Source organism: Patagioenas fasciata, chromosome 2, assembly GCF_037038585.1.
Source record: "Patagioenas fasciata isolate bPatFas1 chromosome 2, bPatFas1.hap1, whole genome shotgun sequence".
In the NCBI taxonomy this organism is placed as follows: domain Eukaryota; kingdom Metazoa; phylum Chordata; class Aves; order Columbiformes; family Columbidae; genus Patagioenas; species Patagioenas fasciata.
The window spans coordinates 39,958,685-39,980,599 of record NC_092521.1 but is presented as its reverse complement, the minus strand read 5'-3'; the positions used below and the strand labels follow the sequence as shown (position 1 = coordinate 39,980,599).

Genomic DNA, 21,915 nt, shown 5'->3' with positions numbered 1-21,915 from the left:
CTCCTCCACCGGCAAAGTTTCCCCCCGCCGGAGTCGCCGCCCGTTCCTCACCTTCCTCGTAGCCCCACTCCGGAGCCTCCTCCCGGCGCTGCAAGGGCTCGTCGCCCTCGATCAGGCTCCTGTCAGCCATGGGCGGGCGTCCTGCGAGCGGCCCCGGCTGCCGTCCGCCGGGCAGTGTGCGTGTGAGTGCGTGTGTCTGTGTGAGTGTATGTATATGAGTGCGTGTGTGTGCGACGGGCGAGCCGGACTGCCGGCGCTCCGCAGCGTGTCCCGGCCCACCCTCCGCCCTCCCGCCCCCGCCGGCGAGTGTCGTCGTGTGGCTGGGCAGGGGACGCGGCGCAGCCGCCGGGCGGGACCGGGAGCCGGTCGCTGTCCCAGGAGCGCGGTGGGGCGGGCGAGGCTGCAGCCGGTGGCCGCGGGAGCCGCAGCTGGAGGCGAGTGTCCCCGCAGCTCCCGCTGCCCCCATGTACTGGACACAGGCGGCCTGTGTGCCAGGGGACACCCGGGAGAGCAAGTTCAACACAGGGAAGGGCAAAGTCCAACCCAGGCACCGGCACAGGCTGAGGGACGACTGACTGGTAAGCAGTTTTGGATAACAGGACCTGTGAGTCCTGATGGAATATGAGTCAGCCATGTGCTGTTGCCACAAAAAAGGTGAATGGTATCTTGGGCTGCGTCAGAGCACTGCTGAAGCCACACCTGGCATGCTGGGTCCAGTTCTGACTGACCCAGTACAAGAGAGGTGTTGAGCTACTGGAGAGTGTCCAGCATAGAGACATGAAGATGATGAAGGGACTGGAGCATCTTTCACATGAGGAAAGGCTGAGAGAGCTGGGACTGTTCAGCCTGGAGAAGAGAAGGCTCAGAGGGATCTCATCAATAGGTACCAATACCTGAAGGCAGGGTGCAAAGAGGATGGAGACAGGCTCTTTTTGGTGATGCCCAGTGACAGGGCCAGAAGCAATGGGCACAAACTGAAACACAGGAGGGTCTTTGTGAACATCAGAAAATGCTTTTTCACTGTGGGGGTGAGCAAGTGCTACACAAGTTGCCCAGGGAGGTGCTGCAGACTACCTCCTTGGAGATATTCAAAAGCCTTGTGGACATGGTCCAGGGCATCCTGCTCTGGGTGGCCCTGCTTAAGCAGGGGACTTGGACAAGGTGATCTCCAGAGGTCCCTTCCAGCCTTACCCATTCTGTGATTCTATGGAGGGATGGAGGCCCTCAGTGATGATAAGGGAGCCACTGAAAAAGCAAGGGAACCCTTCTCTGTCCCTTCTGTTCTGAAGGAGGGTCAATGCCTCCACAATCTTTACAGTCAGCCCTTCATTTAGGCAAAGCCTCCCGCAGAATGTACAGGAAAGTCTCCTCCCAACAAGAGGAAGCAGGGCTGACATTGGAGCAGAAATTGTCATCACTGTGAAAGTGACACGGAAGGAGAAGGAGGACTGAGCTGGAACTTCATTACTGAAGGAAGAGAGTACTGATCCCTGAGTGGTGTGCAAGGTGTGCAAGGTGAAATGAAAATAGGACAAAAAAACATAGAATGTACTGGGTTGGGGCTTTTTCAAGATCAGAACAGAAACACAAGTTTCCTTCTACAGGATCATTAGTTACTGTCTTCATTGTTGATGATTAAAAGCAGTGTATACTGCCCAGGCAAACTACAACCATGGTGCAGCTTATTGAGGCAAGAAATCAAATAGACCTTATTCTTCATATAGTGAGTACCTGATATCAGTACCAACAGAAGACTCAGATTTTTTAACATGAACTGTAGTCATATGCATACCTGTCTCCTCTATCTAACTGGCTTTGTTGGTTGCTATTTTCTCTCCTAATCACTTGTTAAACACACACTAGTTGTTCCTATTCATGCCCTTTACTTTGAATCATTGCTCAGCCATATGGAGGAAAAAAAAAGACCAAATATTCCCCTTAAACATCCCTGACTCTGGTCCATCTGACTGGCAATTCATTTTCCTCTTCAAACAGTCACACATTTTGAAAAAACACAGTCCTAGGAGGCTGGGTTTGTTCCCTTGCTCTTTGAAACACAAGTACTTCATTCATGCCCTCTATTAATTCCTTTCCTGCAGTAGCTTTCCTGTGGGACATCTGTTCTAGATTTTCACGGTTATGAGGGGCAACATAATCAGACCTGAAAGTTCCTGTTTTGTGATAAATACTTGTCATGGCTTTCCGTACTTTCCATTGCTTCCATTCATAACTCAAGAACTAAGCTACCTGATATTTGTTGCCCTTCCTTTCAACTTTCCCATTCTTCCCAAATCTCTCTTCAATATTACACATAGCAGGTAAAGCCTTGCTGAATGATGGGTATTCCTTTATTGTTATATGTCTGCTCAGTATTTTCTGTGCAAATATCCTTCTGTAGTTGATGTCAGGCATAGCATGACTGATCAGCAATTTAGATCTGCTCAAGATTCCTACAACATATTTGATGGTAACGTGTGTAAGTAACAGAGGAGTTCAAGGGTATATCCCAACCATGAAACATAGCATGGAACACATTTAACTCCAGCCACAAATATAGATATCGACCTGACTGATCTTTGCACAAACCAGCTTCAAGAAAAAAGATTGAGACAATCAAATGGAGATAGTGGCGTGATCTAAGCCTTGTTCAAGATCAGTGGGATTTGGTGTCCTTTAGTGCTGTAGGCACTCTTGAAAGTGTTGTGTTCTCTGTCAGTCCATTTTTGTTCCCACATACAATGTACTGGTGGTGCCCTACGCACTGGCTTTTGCCATATGTTGTACTGTGCAATCATCTGGTTGTAATGTTAGGTCACCAGATATAGCTGTCCAAAGGCATCCACTTCCATGTTACAGGTCTTTCCTCTTCAATTAAGTGCACTCTTTGCGGGGATCGTGCGGTTTATATCAGCTGTCTGTCTCTCTCTTAAACTAATCTTCTATTGATCTTCAGAAATTTTATTATTGCTAGATATCTAAAGCTTAATTTTGTGCAGAAGTTCCCAATAGTTGACTTTACTGTAAAAAGATGTTAAATACATAACTATAATACGCATAAATACGCTCTTTATTCTGTAAAAATGCACTGCTTGTGGTGTTTTTCCTCTGAGATTGTTTGCTACATTGGCTCAGCGTATTGAAAAACCTGTAGGGAGGCACAGTTACAGCCCTCAAGCTCGTCTCAAATTGATAGGTGAAAAGTAGGAGAAGCTCTGCCAGCATGACCCTTGTGACATGTCACCTCACCAGCAGAAGCAAGAGCAGACCACCTCTCCCCTGAATCCCAGTTCAGCCTTTAATTCTGTGGAACACGGTGACTTCTTTAAACTCAGAGGACAGCAGTTCAGAAGCAGAAGAGCTTCTGATATTCCCCTTTGTAAAATAATAAGAAATGGCATTTTGAAACATATTTGGTATAGTACTTAATCCTGTTGAGACTACAAACAACAATTCTTGTATTTCCTATATCTAGATATACTTTTTTTTATACATACACAGTTACTGTTTTTTTTCAAAAGACAATATAGCTTTCCTAAACACCTTAAAATTTATATACTGGGAAAACCAGACCTGAATGAAAATTCTGCATCCAAACACTGTGACATTTATATGCGTAAATTATTATTAATGACTAGCAACATTTTTTTAAGACATTCATTTTCAACAACTGTACTTACTGCTTTCACCACTCTGAAGGGGAAAGAAAGTCCAATGCAGAGAACTGTACAGCTCACAAAGAAGTCTGTAGAAAAATAAAAGCAGAATTCCCTACAAGTTATTTTAAACTATAAAGTCTTACCTGCAGGATTCTCTGCAGGATGCAGAACTGATGGTTACTTCTCTGATTTAATGGATGAGAAATTCAGATTGTGAGAGGATCGTATTTCTTTTTTTATTCATTTTTTTCTTTATTACCTTGATGCCAGAGAAGAGTAGCTGATGGCTTACAGGACTTCATATTAGAGGTAAATATTATGTGGGATATTAGACTATTTGATTTGGGACAATTTAGGGTACATTTATTCCTCTCTAAGCAAGACTTCAGTTCTTACCAAGGTGTCCTGAAAGACGAGGCAGTGTCCATACAGCAACACAGGCAACCGAAGGGATCAGCAGCATCCAGCTTTTTCAGTGAATAGGGCTTCCTGTTTTGTGTTCTGTGTTGAACTATGAGGTTTTCCAGCAATCACCTCTCACGTAATCTTGTTTCTATCTTTATTTCTTGCCAGGTTACTCTCTCAAATAAGTTTCCAAACTTAGAAGCATAAGCAGAAAATTTCTGCATATGACCATTAAAATACAAGCTTATATATAACAAAATTGAAAATCTCTCTGCACATTTTAAAAGGAACTCGTTCATTACAAGAAATAATATTTCAGTATTCTTGGAATAATATTATTTGCCTATCATTTTTCGTTTTTTCTGCAGCTGAGGTAATGTGCTACAAAAAGGAAAAGGATGGTCAGGTAGTATAAATAGTCCAGAATTAAAAAGGTAAAGAGAGAGGATGTTCAATAAAGGCACCATTTATAGCAAAGAGAAACTGTTTCCAGTGAACTACTCCTTGTGTTTGCAAGTCAGGTTTACATTGGCAAATGCCGTCCTGCAAACATTGCAAAATATGTCAGCTGGATCCCGATTTCCCCCTCATCCACACCAAAGAGTAGTTTCAGTGGCATTGTGTGTTTTATGGTCTGTAAGTGTAAATTTGTGTTCTTGGCTTTGCCAGCTAATAGGATAGAAGGCTGGTCCTGTACACACTTTACATGTTTCACTTCATAATATACATGGTTTTGGGTGGAATTTAAAGATCAACACATTGATCTGATAGTATGTACACAAGTTTTTCTACAGTACAAGTATAAAAGTCTTACATGCAAAATTGTGTCTATAAGAATGCACCAGAGATGAAGGGAAAATGGGAACCAGCTAATATTTCTAAATCAATGGGCATAATTGTCTTATATTGTCCCAGTGTTCCATGTGTAAAACAGGACTGTTATGGCTGCCCAGGAGAGTTCACACCTACAGCTAGAGGACACTAAAACTATGACAGGGTAATTTCAAGTTCTTTAAAGAAAACCCAAGGAATAGGAAGACATTTCTAAGGACTAAAAATACCACAGTCAAAAGGGAAGCAAAGAAATAATGGAAGATACAGTGTGAGTAAGGGCACACTAAAAAAATTAGAGAATAATCTAGTGTAGTCTCCTGGAGTTTTTCTTTTCCCTAACAGGGTCTAGCCCTGGAGAAATTTGTAAAGAATTATAAAAACTGGTGAAGACAACAGGAATTGCTGATGAAGTAAAATAAGTACAAAACTAAAGTGAAATTCTGCAGACAATAGAAGTGTCGAAGGGAAATGAGGTGATTTTTTTTTTCCCCTAGTGTGCTAAAAGGAAAAAGAGTTAAAGGATGAAATAGGATCTCTCTGAAACACAGAATGCAAATGATAATCAAGGGCCCTGACATGGCAAAACTCCTATGTAAGTAGTTTTTTATTTCTTTAGGAAGGAAGTAGAACTAAAGATATACCCAGAACCAAATTCAAGGAAGAAGATGGGAAGCTCAGAGGAAAAATCTGCAATGAGGAGATGATAAATATTTATTTACCTAACTGTAATAATTTGAGATGTTTAACATTAAATGAGATGACTGACGGATTACAAGTTTCATCTAATACCTATTGAAATGAAGTGGCTCTGTGTCAGTGGAACTGATAGATGTTAAATCCACTATGTGCAAATTAAATGTTTAAAAAAAGAAGCACGGAATCAAGGAAAAGCATAATATCTTTTACTGTTTAAAACAAAGGGAGAGAATGACCTAAATAAGAGCCTGAGCTCACTATAAAAGCAAAAGCAGATATTGGCTTAAAGGTGTTGGATTTTCACCTGGGCAGCTCTTGAGAAAGGGGAAGCACTGGTCGGGATAAAGTAGCAAGGGAATAACAACATATTTGAGTCTGTAAAATGATGGCAAAAGGAGAGGCAGTTCTTCTTTTATTCTACCGAGTTTTTCTTATCCATGTGTAAACACCCATGGATGACAAAGTGGTCACATGCCCCGTTCTGGCAAAGCTGTGAAATCATACATTCGGAGAGCAATCTGACTTCCTATATCACAGGCTATTACATGTCATGCAGTTACTCATGTATTAAGTTAATTATTTGGCTTTCAATAAATAATAATTTGCGTTTTGCCACAGCACATTTTCCAGGAATGCATGACCTAAAAACATTCAGGAAATGAAGAATTCATTACTTTGACAGTTTGTTCCAGTGGTTAGTCCCCTTCAGTGTTAACTAATGGGTAGCCAATTCTAATTTGAATTTATCTGGCTTTAACTTCCAGCCACTGGTTCACGTTGTGCTTGTTTGCCTTGACAGAAGGGCCTTTATTGCTTTGTGTTTTCTCACTGCCTTTGGTCTGGTCACCTCTGTGTGGTCTAAACAAGAGGAGCTCATTAACACTTACTAGAGGGCTAAGACCGAGATATCTTGTTAGCTTTTTTTCCACACATTTTCCCATTTTCCACATTAAAAATACAGATACCAGAATTCTCCTGCATAGCTCATGTTTTCACCCCTGCGTTCTAATTAATTTCTTTTTTTTTTTATCTGCACATTGATGATCCACATTGGTCTTTCTTTGCTGTTGAATCAGACATTGGAGCTCTTGTTCTGCTGCTGTTTAGTATAAACATTAAATCCTCTTTCTGAGTCAGGGTATCCAGGAGCCAGTCTATGGAATGTGGACACAGCCTGCATTATCAGTTTGCATTTAGTTGACCTAAAATGCCATTCATTTGAAAGATTCCTAGTGTTCATTTTCAACTAGAATCTTGTACAATAGTAAATCATATGCCTCATAAAAATCTCTAGTCTCATTATAGACGTTTGTTTGACAAGACATGTTTTCAGTAAAAGTATTGTCACTAGCATTAATTATATTCCTCTCCATCAAGCTTTTAAGACTGTAATCCCATATCAATGGTTTTTGTATTTTTCCTGGAACTGTTGTCAGGCTAACCAGACAGTAATTACCTATATTATCTCATTTATCTCTTTTTTCTTTAATATTTACATCATGTTACAATCCTTTAAGTCTTGTAACATTTTCCTGGATTTGTTAAAAATTTACAGAAAAGACAGAAGATCCATTCAGCCAATTCTTACAGAACTCTAGGGTGTGAGTACATAGATTTAAATAAGATTTTAAAATTCTAAGTTTTATGACATTGTATAATACCACTTAGCTATTAATAAACTGCAAAATTCTTTACCCACACATGATGTAAGCAGATCAGACTCCTCTCCAAACATGGAACCTCCAGAATATTTATGAATATTTTCTTTCTTTATCATCATTAACAAATTCAGAGTCTCAGACAGTAACTGACTTTTGGTTTCTTTTCTTACTAATGTGGTTAGAAAACTGTTACTTATTTGCGTGAAACCTAGTTATGGATTTTTCCTGAAGTATTGATCAATATTTTTATAGTCCACATTTTCTACTTCAGATCAATATTTGTTTCTTTCTTTTTCCACTTATTATATTTTTTATTTCTAAATATTTTTCTTTCTCTTCACCACTGAATCAGCACTGGATCCTAAGCACAGCTGCTCTTTTTTTTTTTTTATTTGCAGAGTTATGACGCTTTGTCACATTTTATAGCAATCGTAGGGCTCCCTATTTGCATTCAATGTTGCCTACCTTTTTTGCTCTCAAGTCTTGTCACCTGTAATCTTAGTGACAGAAAACAAACAATATGATTTCAAAGTATATATGGCAAGAAGCAAAAGATATGCAAAGCAATTTGGTTTGCAGTTTCAAAGTCCAGTGGTCAACTGCAGATCATAATTATGAAGGAGCAAGTATTTAAAGGGAGACCAGGCAGTAACTGATAGAGGACGATGTGAGATAACACTGTAATGCTGCTAGAAAGACTCTTAGCTCACATTCTCAATATTGCAATTCAAAACGTTTTAACTGGAACCTTGGAACAGGACATGTTTCCATTCAGATTTAAATTTACCATTTATTAATCATGTTTCAATGTAGATAACTAGGAAGAAGCAACTAATTTTGTTCTAATTGAAATGTTTGGAGTAGGAATACTGAACAGTGATTTATTGAATTAGTATTCTTCCAGGATGATGATATCATAAAAGATAATGTAATCATACCTGCCTTAGATTAGATGTGTTGCAAAAAAGATCAGTAAAGGGATCTTTGTATCCCAAACCTCAAAAAACTGAGATCTTACACAGACACAAAAAAGTTCATATTCACACGTGCGAAGGGACTGTTAACTTTCAAAGCCACTGAACAACAACAGGCAGCTGCCAGTAAAAATCAAAAATCCCTTTACACACTGAATATGAAATCTTCGCCCAAAGTGCCCTGGATTGCAGTATTATTCAGTGGTTCTAACATTTTATCAATGTCTTGTAATACATCCATATACGGCAGTTTTATATAAAAGAGGGGAAGAAAAAAGCATCAGAGAAGACTCCTTCAGAAAAAAAAAAAAAAAAGATTGATGTAACCCTTTTTCTTTTTTCCTATAAGATTTTGTGTTTCACAGTCTCGACCTTCCTGTTTAAGAATCTGAAAGCAGGCATTTTTCTGTTTTACACTGAATCATAAATATCTCTTCAGCTGCTTCCTCATGTTTGTTCCACAGGAAGGGAGTTAGTTCATAGCACAGTGTGTTTTGTTGGATCTGCATCTCCAAAACAGACGAGTTCAGCCTCTCTTCATCTGGAAAAGGAGCACCCGGAGACAGTGCAGTCCATCAGGATTATGGTGAAGATTTCAGGGAACAAAATGACTGTCAGGTAAGCCTGGAGAAGAGAAGGCTGAGAGGGGATCTTATTTATGTTTATAAATATCTCAAGGGTGGGTGTCAAGTGGATGGCACCAGACTCCTTTCAGTGGTGACCAACAACAGGAGGAGGGGCAATGGGCACAAACTGAAGCACAGGAGGTTCCATCTGAATATGAGGAGAAACTTCTTTACTTTGAGGGTCCCAGAGCACTGGAATAGGCTGCCCAGAGAGGTTGTGGAGTCTCCTTCTCTGGAGACATTTAAAACCCAGCTGGACACACTGCTGTGCGATCTGTTCTAGATGAACCTGCTTCAGCAGGTGGGTTGGACTAGATGATGTCCAGACGTCACTTCCAACCCCAACCATTCTGTGAAAAGGTCCTCTGCTATTTGTGTTCCTGCTTCCCAAACTGCTCATCTGTGTGCAAGCACTTTCTCTGAATTAGCTGATCTTTGGCTCCCAGCTGTGGATCAGTAGTCCTCATAGTGAACTGAAATTCTCCTGAATTCTATTTTTATTGCTGTTCAGCACTTAAAATCTCATTTTGGCACTGAAAATCGCTGTCTTGGGTATGTTAACATACCTATCTGAGCACCAGGTATTCCCCTCACGCAGAAGGTGGCCCATCTCTAGCAGTTCTACCTGACACACTTGGGCTGGCGTCATACAAAGGAGCCAGCAGGGCTTTTTGCTGAAAATTTGATGCTCCGTGAGATTTGGCTACCTATATGCTCTGATAAAACAACAACTCATTCCAAAGAGACCTTATCATGTGAAAGGGCTGGCTCCTCGTGAGTCCCCACGCCATTTTTGGCTCTGGCAGATCTCTCCTTGGAATTTAGGGAGACAGAAGATACTTTTCAGGTTGAAGGGCATCATTTTAGTATCTTGCAGCTTTTCCTGGGCTGTCTACATTAGCACTAAGTAGAAGACCTGCAGCAATAAGACCAATGGCACTAAATCAAAGCATCTACAAAGTACAATTCTTCTGTGAGTTTCCTGTGAGTGCTTTCTCCCCTACCATCACACTTCTTTTAGCGTCTCTGTTCAGGGCTGAGCTTTTGGCACAGTCATTGACACACAGCTTTGTCAAGTTGCAAATTACAAACTAGATGTGTGGAAATACAAGATTAAAAGCTTGTTTATCACAGACCTTCTTTGCTAGCATAGGGCATTGAAGCCAGTTGTTCTGTGACAGGAGGGCTAGTGCTTTTTCAGTGTCATGGGGAAAGTTAAGTCCATGCCAGGCAACGCAGTGCATCAAGCCCAGGAAGCTGCAGGAGTTTACAAGAAAAAACTTCTCCTTTCATAGTTGAAATCCCAGAGATTCTACAAAAATCCCTGCGGCATGGTGTTTGAATGAGGTACTGCAAGAGCAGCAAATAAAAGTGGGCATGCTCTGCTAATGAGGGCAAATTGTGCCAGCTCTTCACAAAGAACAGCCTGTTTCCACCCACATCAGACCAGCTCTGCTTGATAGATGTGGTAACAGGGGGAAAAGGGGCTGTGGCACTGTTTATTCCTTTCTACTCACTTCGATCTGGCCTCTTGTAGAGACTGTTGATCATATTTGGTCTAATCTTTCCCTGTTGGAAATAGACAATGATGTTTTGCGTGAGAGCTGGATGGCCTAGTGGGAAAATGGCAGTATCCAAATCCTCACTACCCACCCAAACATAACATGCTCTCGGATTACATTGCTGTTCACTTTAACAGTAATAATATGATTGGCAACAATAGGATTGTGGCCTTCCATTAGGTTCAGGAGTTAAGAAATTTTTTGTTGTGAATGGCAATATTTCAAAAGTACTACTTCGGTATATTTACATGCAGATTCAGACAGTGCTGCAATGTATGGAGAGTTTTCATTTGGGGTATTCCAGCTTATAAGAAATCTATAGCTCTAATAGCATTCAAATAAGGCAGACATTTTCTCTAATATTAGGCCTTTTTTCGTAAGTACTTTCTCCAGTAATTTAATAAATCATTCCTTATATCCTCATGTTTAAATTACATTCCCATACAAACCACATCCATCAGAGCTGATGAGAGCACAACGGTGTATGCTGTAACTTCCAAAGAGCTGACGTCTTACACCCTCATTAGCAGAAATATATCTATAAGTTGTAGGTGCCCTTCTAAAGATACGTACAACACACCTCACTGTGATTTGTTCACTTTCTGTTTTCCATCAAAAGCAGCTGAAAGAGGCACTCTGCAGCTGCTTTCTCCTTTTACTGCCATCTGTTTCTATGTGAGAAAGGAAGAAATGAATGTTAAGCTGAAGGGACTTATTTTATTTATGATTGCATAGATTCTTGGCTTGAAAAATCAGTTCAATTCCAGTGCCTTTCACCTTCCACGCTAAGCAGGGAGACAAAGAGAGCATTCATAGACACAACACATGTGACATGGGGCAGTCTAGTGGCATTAGAACAGTTCAGTGAAGCATTAATGAATTTACAGTGCTAGGATGTAATTTGCTCTGTGGTAAGTGGTTTTCATAAGTAACCTCAAACACAAATAACCAGTCAGGACTCTAACTAAAATCTTTTGTTTTCTGACAGAACATAATCAACTGTTTTTCTTTTGAAACCAGTAGCCATTCACTTGCTTGCTCTGTTGCTGGTGTTTCTCCAGTCCATGTCATATCTCAGACTGTTCTCACCAAGATGAAACGCCAGCTATTCCTACCATCTGATATTTCAAATGTGTTTTTGATAATCATCTCCTGCGTGTGATGGCACTAGCCTCAGCAGCTGCTTGGAACTGAAATCCAGAAAGAGAAGAGCCTTACACAGGAAAAGATGTGGTATGATCTTGTCCATAATGCCATACTTTTATTTCAACTTTATATTCACATCCTTTTCTTCACCATCACAGCTCCTTGCTGTCACATATCTGTGCCTACTCATGTATTCAGGTGAGGTGAATGTACAAGGTGTTAAATCAGATATCAACAAGGTTCTTGAGACGAGGAAAGATGTGAGTGCTGGCTGTTTACACAAGATCTTATCCTGTCTCGCTGACATCAAAAAGGTTATTGCCATTTACTTAAATGAGCATGCTGACAGAGACAGCAACCTCTGCTAGACTGCCTGTTTCCAGAATCCTAGAGAGGAGGGTGTTGGACTTGAGGAATATGTGTGGGAGCTTCTCTTCACATTCTTCCAGGAATGGTGTTCAAAATTATTCACAAGATTAGTAATTTCATTGTAGGCATTCCTCTTTAAGGAGAACTATGAGTTCTGTACTTGAAGCAAAGTAAAGCAAAGTAAAATTACTTCAAGTATTTCTTACATATCTGTGTTCTTAAATATATCCCATGACATTTATCTGAAGAAATAGGTGTTCTTCCAAATGCTATAAAGATATATATTCTAAATCCCATTCTCCTTTCCCAGGAAAATGGGTAATGAAACTACAGTGGAAAGAGGCAAGGAGAACAAAGAGGGCAAAAAGTGCCTGTCTCTGTAAGTTTTCAGGGATCTGACAAATCTCACTGAAGATGGATTTTGGTTACTTAGATGAAAGCAAGCTGGAAAATATGACAGTAAGAGGTTCTGACTCAAAGAAAATGTGGCTCTGAGGACATTGTCACCAGAGAGGAACCACATAAGTAGGGCAGAACAGAAGAACCTCCACAGAGTTTTATTTACTCCACAGTGTGCTTGTCAGTTGATTTCAGTGGGACTTCTCATGTCAGCAGGGAAGGGGTTGCTGGGAGGAGGAGACAAATCTGTCCTTTTTCTATCAGAAATTCCTTGAGAATCAGATTTACAAAAACAAAATATTATATAGGATTGATTGGCTTCATTAGCCTCATTACAGTAATATTATTAGCTATAAATCACAGGACAGTTTCATACAGAATTACATTTTTATTAATATCACAACATTCTCATCCCTCCACCACTTATCATATTCATTCATCATATGCTAGAAGTCTCAATAAAATTATCTAACTGGAGACTAATAGCATGACTGTATCTTTCCTTCTTCCATACAGTCTGTTAGTTTGTTTTTATCTTTCTTTGGGTTTTTTATTGTTGTTGTCAAATAGTATTACAGAGCACTGAATGCTTTTGTGGTCCTTACCATGTCTTATACATTAAAAATGCATTAGGGAAGATATCAGCTACCTCAATTTGCTTTAAAATGTTGTCTTTCCCTCATAGCCACTGAAAATAAGACTCAAACAGAGTAAGTTGTGGTTCCTTATTTATTAAAATGCAGACCAAAACTTACTATTACAAGGACGATGTAAAAAAAAAAAAGTGTAGTTTGCTCCATATGCTTGATATTCAAAACAATTCATTGATGATAATAATCATAACAATAATAGGAAGCTGAAAAAAATAAAATGACCTTGTATAATTCAAACCTGTGAAGAAAATGAGTTTTCCTGAACTGCCAAAAACTGCTCTCAGAAGCATTTTTTTCTCTGTGGAATTGGTGCAAAAGTCATGCTGTTACATATTCCTTCTGTTCCGTACCTAAAAGGCTGGGGGAGATATTTTTTCACACGTATTCCCAGCCCTACTCTATTCCCTTTGTGCTTTGTGGGATCAGCACAAAAGGTCTCGAAAGTAGGATGGAAAAATCAGCTGCAGGTTCTCCTTGAGAGAAGGGCTCCCCAGCTGCCACAGTGCCAGCACATCCAGCTGTTCCCCACCCGCAGCTCACTCCTCTCCAGCACACTGGATGGACCAAGGTCGTGATGCCCACTGTGCTCCTTACCTGGGGATGGGACAGCCAACCCTCTAAGGACTGCAGCTGGTGTCAAGTGGCAAAGCGTCTTCCATCTTCCCCAGAAACAGGTACCAAAAGGTCCCTGCTGTCTCTCTGTTTGGATGCCAGGATCATGCATGCTCCTACATCCCACAGGCTTATGCAGAAATTCTTTCTGATAGAACTTATTATCCACAGAAGAGCATGACTGTATCTGTGCCTACAATATGGGGCTTCCTACAGAGAAGGAAGTTTTAATTTTTTTTTTTTTTTTTTTTTTATTATTATTATGTTAGCAACGATTTCACAGAATGGCTGAGGTTGGAAAGCACCTGTAGAGATCACCTAGCCCAAACACCCTGCTCAAAGCAGGGCCTTCAGCTGGTTTGCTCAAGGCCATGTCCCATTGAGTTTTGAGTATCTCCGAGGATGGAGACTCCACCACCTCTCTGGGCAACCTGTGCTAGTGGTTAACTGCCTTCAGAGTAAAAAAGGGGTTCTTCTGAATATTTAGGTAGAATTTCCTGTATTTCAATTGCCCTATTGTCTCTCGTCCCTTCACAGAGCACCACTGAAAAGAGCCTGGCTCCATCCTCTCTGCTCACCTCTATCTGGTATTTGTTCATGTTGATGAGATCCTCCTGAGCCTTATCTTCCAGATCAACAGTCCCATCTCTCTCAGCCGTTCCTCATAGGAAGGATACTCTAGTGTCTTAAATCATCTTCCCTATGCTGGACTCTCTCCATTATGTTGAAGTGTCTCTTATACTGGGGAGCCCAGAACTGGGCACAGTATTCCAGGTGTGTCCTCACAGGATCATCTCCCTCAACCTGCTGACAACACTTCTCCCAGGAGGCAATTGGCCTTCATTGCATAGGTGCATTTCTGGCTCATGTTCAACCTGGTTTCTACCAGGACCCTCAAGTCTGTTAAAGATGCTCTCCAGCTGGTTGACCCCACTGCCTGGTACCTGCGGTTGTTCCTCTCCAGAGGCAGGACTTGGCATTTCCCTTTGTTTACTTTCGTGAGATTCCTGCCAGCTCATTTCTCTAGCCTGTCAAGGTCCCTCTGGATGACAGTGCAAACATCTGATGAAGCAGACACTCCCAGTTTTGTATCATCTGCAAACCTACTGAGGGTGCACTCTGTCCCACCATGTAGGTAACATATGAAGATCCTAAACAGCATTGGCCCCAGCATCGACCCCCAGTGTACATCTCTGGGGACCAGCCTCCAGATGGACTTCATGTGGCTGATCACAATCCTTTCAGCCCAGCAGTTCAGCCAGTTTTCAGTCCAGCTCACCTTCCTCTTACCTACTCTGTACTTCATCAGTTTGCCAGTGATGACGTTGTGGCAGATGGTGTCAAAAACCTTGCTAAACTCAAGACAAACAACATCCACTGCACTCCCCTCATGCACCTAACTAGTCATTTTGTCATAAAAGGCTACCAGGTTGATCAAGAATGATTTTGCCTTCCTAGACCCATGCTGACTATTCCTAGTCACCTCTTCTACTTCATGTGTTTGCAAATGGCATTCATGATTATTTATTCCATGTCTTCCCCAAGGACTGAGGTCTATAGCCCCCTCCTGAAGAAAGGAGCATTATTTGTTTTCTTCCAGCCCTTTCTTCCAGTCCCAGATTGCCACGACCTTTCAAAGATTATTGAGAGTGGCCTTCCCTCAGCATTTGTGGTTGCATCCCATCAGATCCCATGGACTTGTGTGTGTCAAAGTTGTTCAAGTGTTCCATAACCTGGTCCCTCTCCAACAATGGTAATTCTTCCTTGTTCTGGATGTTCCTGTAGGTCTCAGAGGCCTGGGATGCCTGAAGTTCAGTCTTACTAGTCAAGACCAATGAGAAAAGGGCACTGAGCACATTGGACTTTTCTGTCTCCGCAGTCACTAGATCCCCTGACTCATTCAGCGCTGGGCACGCATTTTCCCCAGTCTCTCTTTTGCTGCTGATGTACCCTCAGAAATGTCTCTCTCTGCCCTTCAAACCCCTGACCAGATTCAACTCCAGGTAGGCTTTGACTCTCCTAACTGGATCCCTGCATTCTTGGGCAGTGTCTCTATATTTCTCCTATCTCACCTAACCCTACCTCCACCTCTTGAATATTTCTTTTTCTATCTTTGAGTTTTGTCAATAGCTTCTTATTCATCCATGCAGGCCTCCTGCCACCATTGCTTGACTTCTGGCACATGTGGATGGACCACTCTTAAGTCTGAAGAAGGTGATGCTTGAAAATCAGAAAGCTCTTCTGACCTCCTCCTCTCTTCTTCTGATGGTCTCACATGGGATTCTTCCAAGTAAATCCCTGAACAGGCCTATGTTTTCTCTCCTGATATTCAGAGCTGTTAACCTGCTGTTTGCCTTTTCTCAGGATCCTGAGCTCCACCATCCCATGGTCAAGGTGGACAGGGCTGCCCCAACCTTCACATTTCAAACCAGTTCTTCTTTGTTTGTAAAAATCAACTCCTGCAGTGCCTCTCCCCTCTTCATCTCCTCAGCCACCTGTATCAGGCAAGTGTCATCAGTGCACTACGGAAACCTTCTGGATTGCTTTTGCCCTGCAATGTTCTACCTCCAAAAGATATCAGTGCTCCTGTGAGGACCTGGGACAGCAAACATGAAGTTTCTTCTGCTTGTCTGAAGGAGGCCTGATCAGGCAGTCTGCAGCAGACACCCACACCCAGGTCATCCACGTTGCTCTGCCAGTCAGGCCAGACCCATCACCTCTCAGCTGGCCCTTGACAGAGCTCCAGGCATCCCTGCTCTTCTCTCAAACACAAGACCACTGTCCCTCCTCACCATCCCCTTCTGGCCTTCCCAAAGAGCCTGTATCCAGCTACTGCAGCACTCCACTTGTGTGAGTGTGATTTACCCATTACTTGAAGATTTCTAAAAATTTAGGCTCCACCTATTGAAGAATTTGAAGGTGTTTTCCTTTTTCGTTTCTTTTGCAAACAATTTACAACAAACAAAGTCCTTTTCTCAGTACCATTGCAAAGTGCATGTGTCAAATATGTCCTATGCTACTGTTAGTTTTGTAACAAAGAAATGTTTCTATCGAATGGTTCTTATCAACAATATTACATAGAAATGATAAATGGCTTGCTAATATTTTTCTGCGAGCCCATTTTTAAATGGGTCACATTGTTCTTCCCTTTACTAGCAACCTAAAATAGAAGTTATTATGTCAACAGTGGTTTGTGCATAATAGAATGTTATCTGAAATTGAGTTTGGTAATGTTTTTCCTTGAAAATTAAGGTCACAGTAGTATAGTTATTGAAAATTATTGTAGTTTACTTTTTATTTTTCTATTTAAAAGCAATATTCTTGATAGTAAAAAAATGCAGTTGGAGTTCTGACTAGAGAGAATGATATCTTGGTACAGGCAATGAGGAAAATGAATGTTCATGTTGAAAGCACAGCATTATTGAGGCTTCTTTTCTCTTCATGGGCCAAATTCTGTGCCAGAATATTTGATGCAATTCCACAGACTTCAGTGGAACTGCACCAATTTCTTGTTATATTTATATGCTAAAGGGAATACAGGACATCTATTATTTTTTGTTAAAATTGAAGTAAGTTCTAAAATAAAGATAGAATTTAAGTAAAAACATCGACAGCATTTTCTTTCACAAACCTTGGATTTGAGAGGCTATTTACAAAAATCAAACTGTGACCTGCTGCTTGTGTAGTATCTTGCAGATGTGCAGCTGCAGCTCTTCCTCACCAAGGAAAATATGAGCTACCCAAGGACACTAGCAAAAAGCCAGACACATGCAGCCCACCCCAGGCATATGAGGCCATCCAAGAGTCACCAGCATCTCCAAGGGAGAGGTTTTTTGCACTCACTGTGGAACACCCTGCAACAATGGAAATTCAGATGTGCACAAGGTCCAAGCTGTTTGGCCCAACTCAGATTTGTGCATTGCTGCAGTGCTGGTGAGGAATGTGTTCAGGCAACGCCATGTGCAGCTGTGGAGAATTCCTTCTCAGAGAACGAATTTCCCCACTATTGTGTAAGCAGCTTCTCCTCCCACTTAGCTCTCAGTTCAGGATTAAAGGGCATCTCAGGGCTCCACTTTGGCGGCTTAAGTTAAAGGAGAGCTAGAATGGTCAAAATCATTTGCAATCCTTAAAAACATTATAAGGGAAAATAAAGAGGTCTTCCCACCACCACCTGCTGAGGAGAACAGAAGCACAGCAGAGAACAGACTGGAGTAGAAGGTCCTGACTATGCCTGGCACCGTGCATTAGACTCTCAGGGATTTCTTCAGAGAGGTGAACTTCACTTGCACTGAGATCAATGAAAACCTGCGCATTCAATCTGTTTCTCGTGAAATAAAAAAAAAACAAACCCACCTCTGCGTCTCTCCAGTGTGCAAGTCAGAACTGTCTGAAAGTCAAAGGGAAATGAAAGGCTGAAAAGGCTGAGAATTTTGTGCTTCTTTTTCTTTTTATATACTCTTTATTCCTGCAGGTCCTATGGGAAGCATAGAACTTCAGCACAGGGACAGCCAGAAAGATTCATGGCTGTTAAATTAGTAGCTTGTTTAAATCCCCAGGTAAGCTAGTTGTGCTAAATTAATCTATGAACCTTCGCATGAGATCTAGAGCCTCCAAGAAGTACAGATATTTTGAGATGATCTAATTGTGGTTGAGGAGAAGGGAGAGTATGGGCACAAGTAACACTGTACTGTGTGCTGCAGTGGGGTTAGCATGCAGCACCATGCAAAGAGCTGACACGGGCAACACAGCCAGAACACTGGAGATCAAACATGTCTAGGCTTTTCTAAAACTTAATTGCTGAAATAATCTGAGGATGCTGGATTTGAAATACTTGCTATGAAACCGAGGAAGATGTGTAAAGCAAAAAATGGGAGTTTCTGGAAGTGATGGAGGGATTGGAAAGAGCAGGGAAGGCTACTGCTGCCAGTTAAAGAGTCACAGAATGGAAGGGACTTTAAAGATCCTCTAGTTCCTGCCCCCTTCCATTATCAAGGACACCTTCCACTAGACCAGGTTGTTCAAAGCCCCATCCAGCCTGACCTTGAATACTGCCAGGGATGGGGCATCCATAACTTCTCTGGACAGCCTGTTCCAGCGCCTCTTCACCCTCATAGTGAATAGTTTATTTAGGAGCCCACCCCTCTTGGGAATTTTTCTGGCTCTTAAGCAGGAATCAGAGGCACCCCAGCTAGCTTTGTTTTATAAACTCAGGTAGGACCAGTTACCAGTAATGTCTCTCACCAGAGTAAATCAGGGGATACAGGTAATGCTATTAACATCATATTGGGAAGCAGGGAACAGGTCTTGACAAATGGCAGACGAAAGCTGTGCCATGGAACCAAGCGAGACCGGCGTTTGGAGTAACCCCAAGGTCCTTCTGGACAACGCTCTTTTGTGAGTCCAGTGCTGGCAGACGCTGTGGGAAGCCCTACATCCCTCCCTGCTCCACACCGAGCCTAATGTCATCATTATGAAAGTACACACAGATTGTCATGGTATTGTCAATTTAATCTCTACAACTGAACAAGAAGAGAATAGAGAAGACTTCCAATGTGCTGCTGGTAAATATGGAATTTGTAGTATATTGACATATCCACCCTTTTTAGGTACACGACATTGATGTGCTGAAATGGACATTTTTTATAAAATTCTTGAGATTACACTCTTGCTTTTGCCCCTCTGAATGAAGGTGGAAAACATTTTTTAAATACTATGCTGCAGACAGAAAAGAAAATTAATAAGCATTTTGCAGTTTGTGACTCCTTCAAGATGTGATTGATCATTGTCCAGTTGCTGCAGGTCAACTGCTGCCATAGAAAACTCCAGACAATCTTCAGCTGCATTTTCTAGAACATTAATAGGATGGACAAGGCTAAAATAACAATGCACGATTTATTTTCCAAAAGCAGCTGACAGGAGGAAGTGGATACCAAATGAATTAACTCATTAGAACAGTACGGCACATTTGGAAATTCAAAACAGACTGCCTGGAATGATTTAAATCTAGCACAAGGTTAACATCAGTCCCTTGCTAAGGCGTGTCAGTGTTGTAATCTAGTGCTCCAGTTTTAGAAAGGTTGACGGGTGCACACCCTGGGGCTTGCACATTAGGGTGAGTCTGGACTTCATTAATTACACTGGAGCAACACCCACCATGGCCACACACAGGCTGCACATTATGTGCAAGGGCTACATTCGCATACAATGACACACACAGATACACAACATACAGACATACTAACGCTTTCCAATATAAAGAAAAATTTATATTATTTGTTTGTTGAAATGTATTATTAAAAAATAGCAGGGATCTTATAGGCTGTAAATACATTCTGCCTTTAAGAATTTGCATCTGTATCCAGGATGAAAACTTGTTGGTCATCTCAAGGGAGCAAGGTTTCTCTCATGCCTGATTTATAACCAACAGATGATTTCTCAGAAATTGAGTTTTACCATTTCTCAGCCACAAGGTGTCAAGCAAGCCTATTGTCTCCCAGTAAACTTCCACCTGTGCCTCTTTCAGAGTTACAGGAGTGTATTTTTAGAATATTGTGGACCTTTATTCATCATCCCAGATTCCATTTCAGTACTGCTGAAGTAATATGTATATTTATAGCTGTCATTAACAAGGTCTATCTAAGAGCTTTAGTTGCTTCTTATCCTTCATGGGGTAATAAACTGTAATTAAAGGAGTAAAGGGCTGTATTACAGAAACATTTGCCATCACGTGTAGCACAAAGATTACTTTGTAAAGAGATAACTGGCAGCTAAAGCAATTCAGGGTATTTCTTCACATTTACACGGCAAAGGTGTGATAGCACTTCTCATTTAAAAAAGAAAAAAAAAAAAAGACACAGAAACCAAGCAAAACACAAACAAACAAAACCCAAAAACACAAACAAACAAAACAAAACAAAACAAAACAAAATGAGCACTAGAACTTATTAAATCACTGTATCTGAAAATGGCTCAAACTTGATTAGTGTGAGCAGATAATGAGGATTAGGCAACACGATAAAAATGGTCCTATGGATGGATGGATATCTGATCCACATAGATGGTGTCCAGCAGTTGTAAAAATCTCTTTGCATTTCTCTTGGTGCAGGAATCGCTTGGAACAAAGGTCATCCCCAAACAAAAGCAATTCAAGCAGCCTGAGAGGAAGATGAGGAAGGAAGGAGGAAGGTTTATTTTGTCTTCTGCACTGCCAGTCATTTTTAGATCATTCCAGATTACACAATATACCATAGCAGGGACTGTGAAGCATGAGTACATCAGGAAAGGGCAGTCTTCATCAGCACTGTCTGCTGCACAATGTGTACACTCGGATGTATGAGGTGGAAAGGTCACAACCACAGACTTCACAGCATCTCTAACCAGCTTCAGTCTACAACCATCCTTGATTATCCAGGGTTATGAGGAAAAGAGGTTAAATGCTTTCGTGTGAAGCCTGTGTTTATCCTCGTGGCATATAAAGAAGAATTCAGTTAAAATGAAACTGAGTAGCTTCTTTCTTAAGAATGACATTGTTACTGTGCAGTACAGATTAAATAAAATTCTATGAATTAGTGAACTGATTTCACTTTGCAATGATGTTTTACAATGTGTATGGTCCAACAATATATAGTGATAATCCTAAAGAGAGTACATGAGGATTTACAATGTATGATGATGTGTAATGTCTTTGGCGCTCAGACTCTTGTTCCTTTGTCTGCATGTAAAGTGTGATTATACAAACTGGCTTGGCATAAAGCACAAGACTTCTCATCTCAAAAAAAAATAACAGTTGTGCTGGAATGAGGTAAAATTACAAAGGTAAGGGCAGAATTACCTTAGTTCCAGAGACTGCATCATGTGATCACAACCCTTCTTTTCCTTGAGTATCTGGATTTATTGTGATATTCCAATAATCTTCAGAAAAGTATTGAAAATCCCCTTTTTAAACCGTATCAGTCTCTCTCCTTTAGTTGAATTTCCAACATACACACACACATGCAGACACTCTCTTAACCTTTTTCATTATGCACCAAAACACTTCTGCGGAACCCCAAGCCACAGCACTTCTGAAATAAAACATGTTGGTGTTTTGTGGAAGCTGTCTTGCAAATTCGTGCAGAACAGATGTGTGATCCCAGTTCAAGGCAAGCTCCATGCAACCCGCCAGCTCTGCATACAAATTGAGAGTTCAAATCAGATACAATCCTCTTCCTTTTTTGTTCTGGCTTAAAAAAGCTCTCTGAGATCAACCTCATCCATGCAAATGTCCCAAAGAGAAATGCTAGATTTAGCGGACAGATGCATTAAATCTCATGTTATCACAGA

At 41.2% G+C, this 21,915-nt stretch overlaps 1 protein-coding gene and 1 long non-coding RNA gene across 7 annotated transcripts in view; one reads left to right on the top strand and one right to left on the bottom strand.

Moving 5' to 3' along the window:
- The window catches only part of CA8 (carbonic anhydrase 8), a 57,240-nt gene extending 56,750 nt beyond the window's left edge, over positions 1-490 (bottom strand). For all 4 annotated transcript variants that reach the window (XR_011737414.1, XM_071804086.1, XM_071804087.1 and 1 more), the window contains exon 1: positions 52-490. Coding sequence is in view for 3 of the 4 variants with exons in the window: in XM_071804086.1 (XP_071660187.1) it covers positions 52-466 (415 nt within the window). In the remaining variant the exon portion in view is untranslated. The remainder of the gene's footprint in view (positions 1-51) is intronic.
- LOC139827156 (uncharacterized) lies at positions 328-17,198 on the top strand. Of its 3 annotated transcripts, XR_011737416.1 has the most exons (6): positions 328-578; positions 8,691-8,844; positions 11,476-11,647; positions 14,131-14,367; positions 15,379-15,596; positions 15,744-17,198. It is a non-coding gene; the product is annotated as an uncharacterized lncRNA (long non-coding RNA). The 3 variants fall into 3 exon arrangements; XR_011737417.1 differs by lacking the exon at positions 11,476-11,647; XR_011737415.1 differs by lacking the exons at positions 11,476-11,647; positions 14,131-14,367.
- The last annotated feature ends 4,717 nt before the right edge of the window (positions 17,199-21,915 follow it).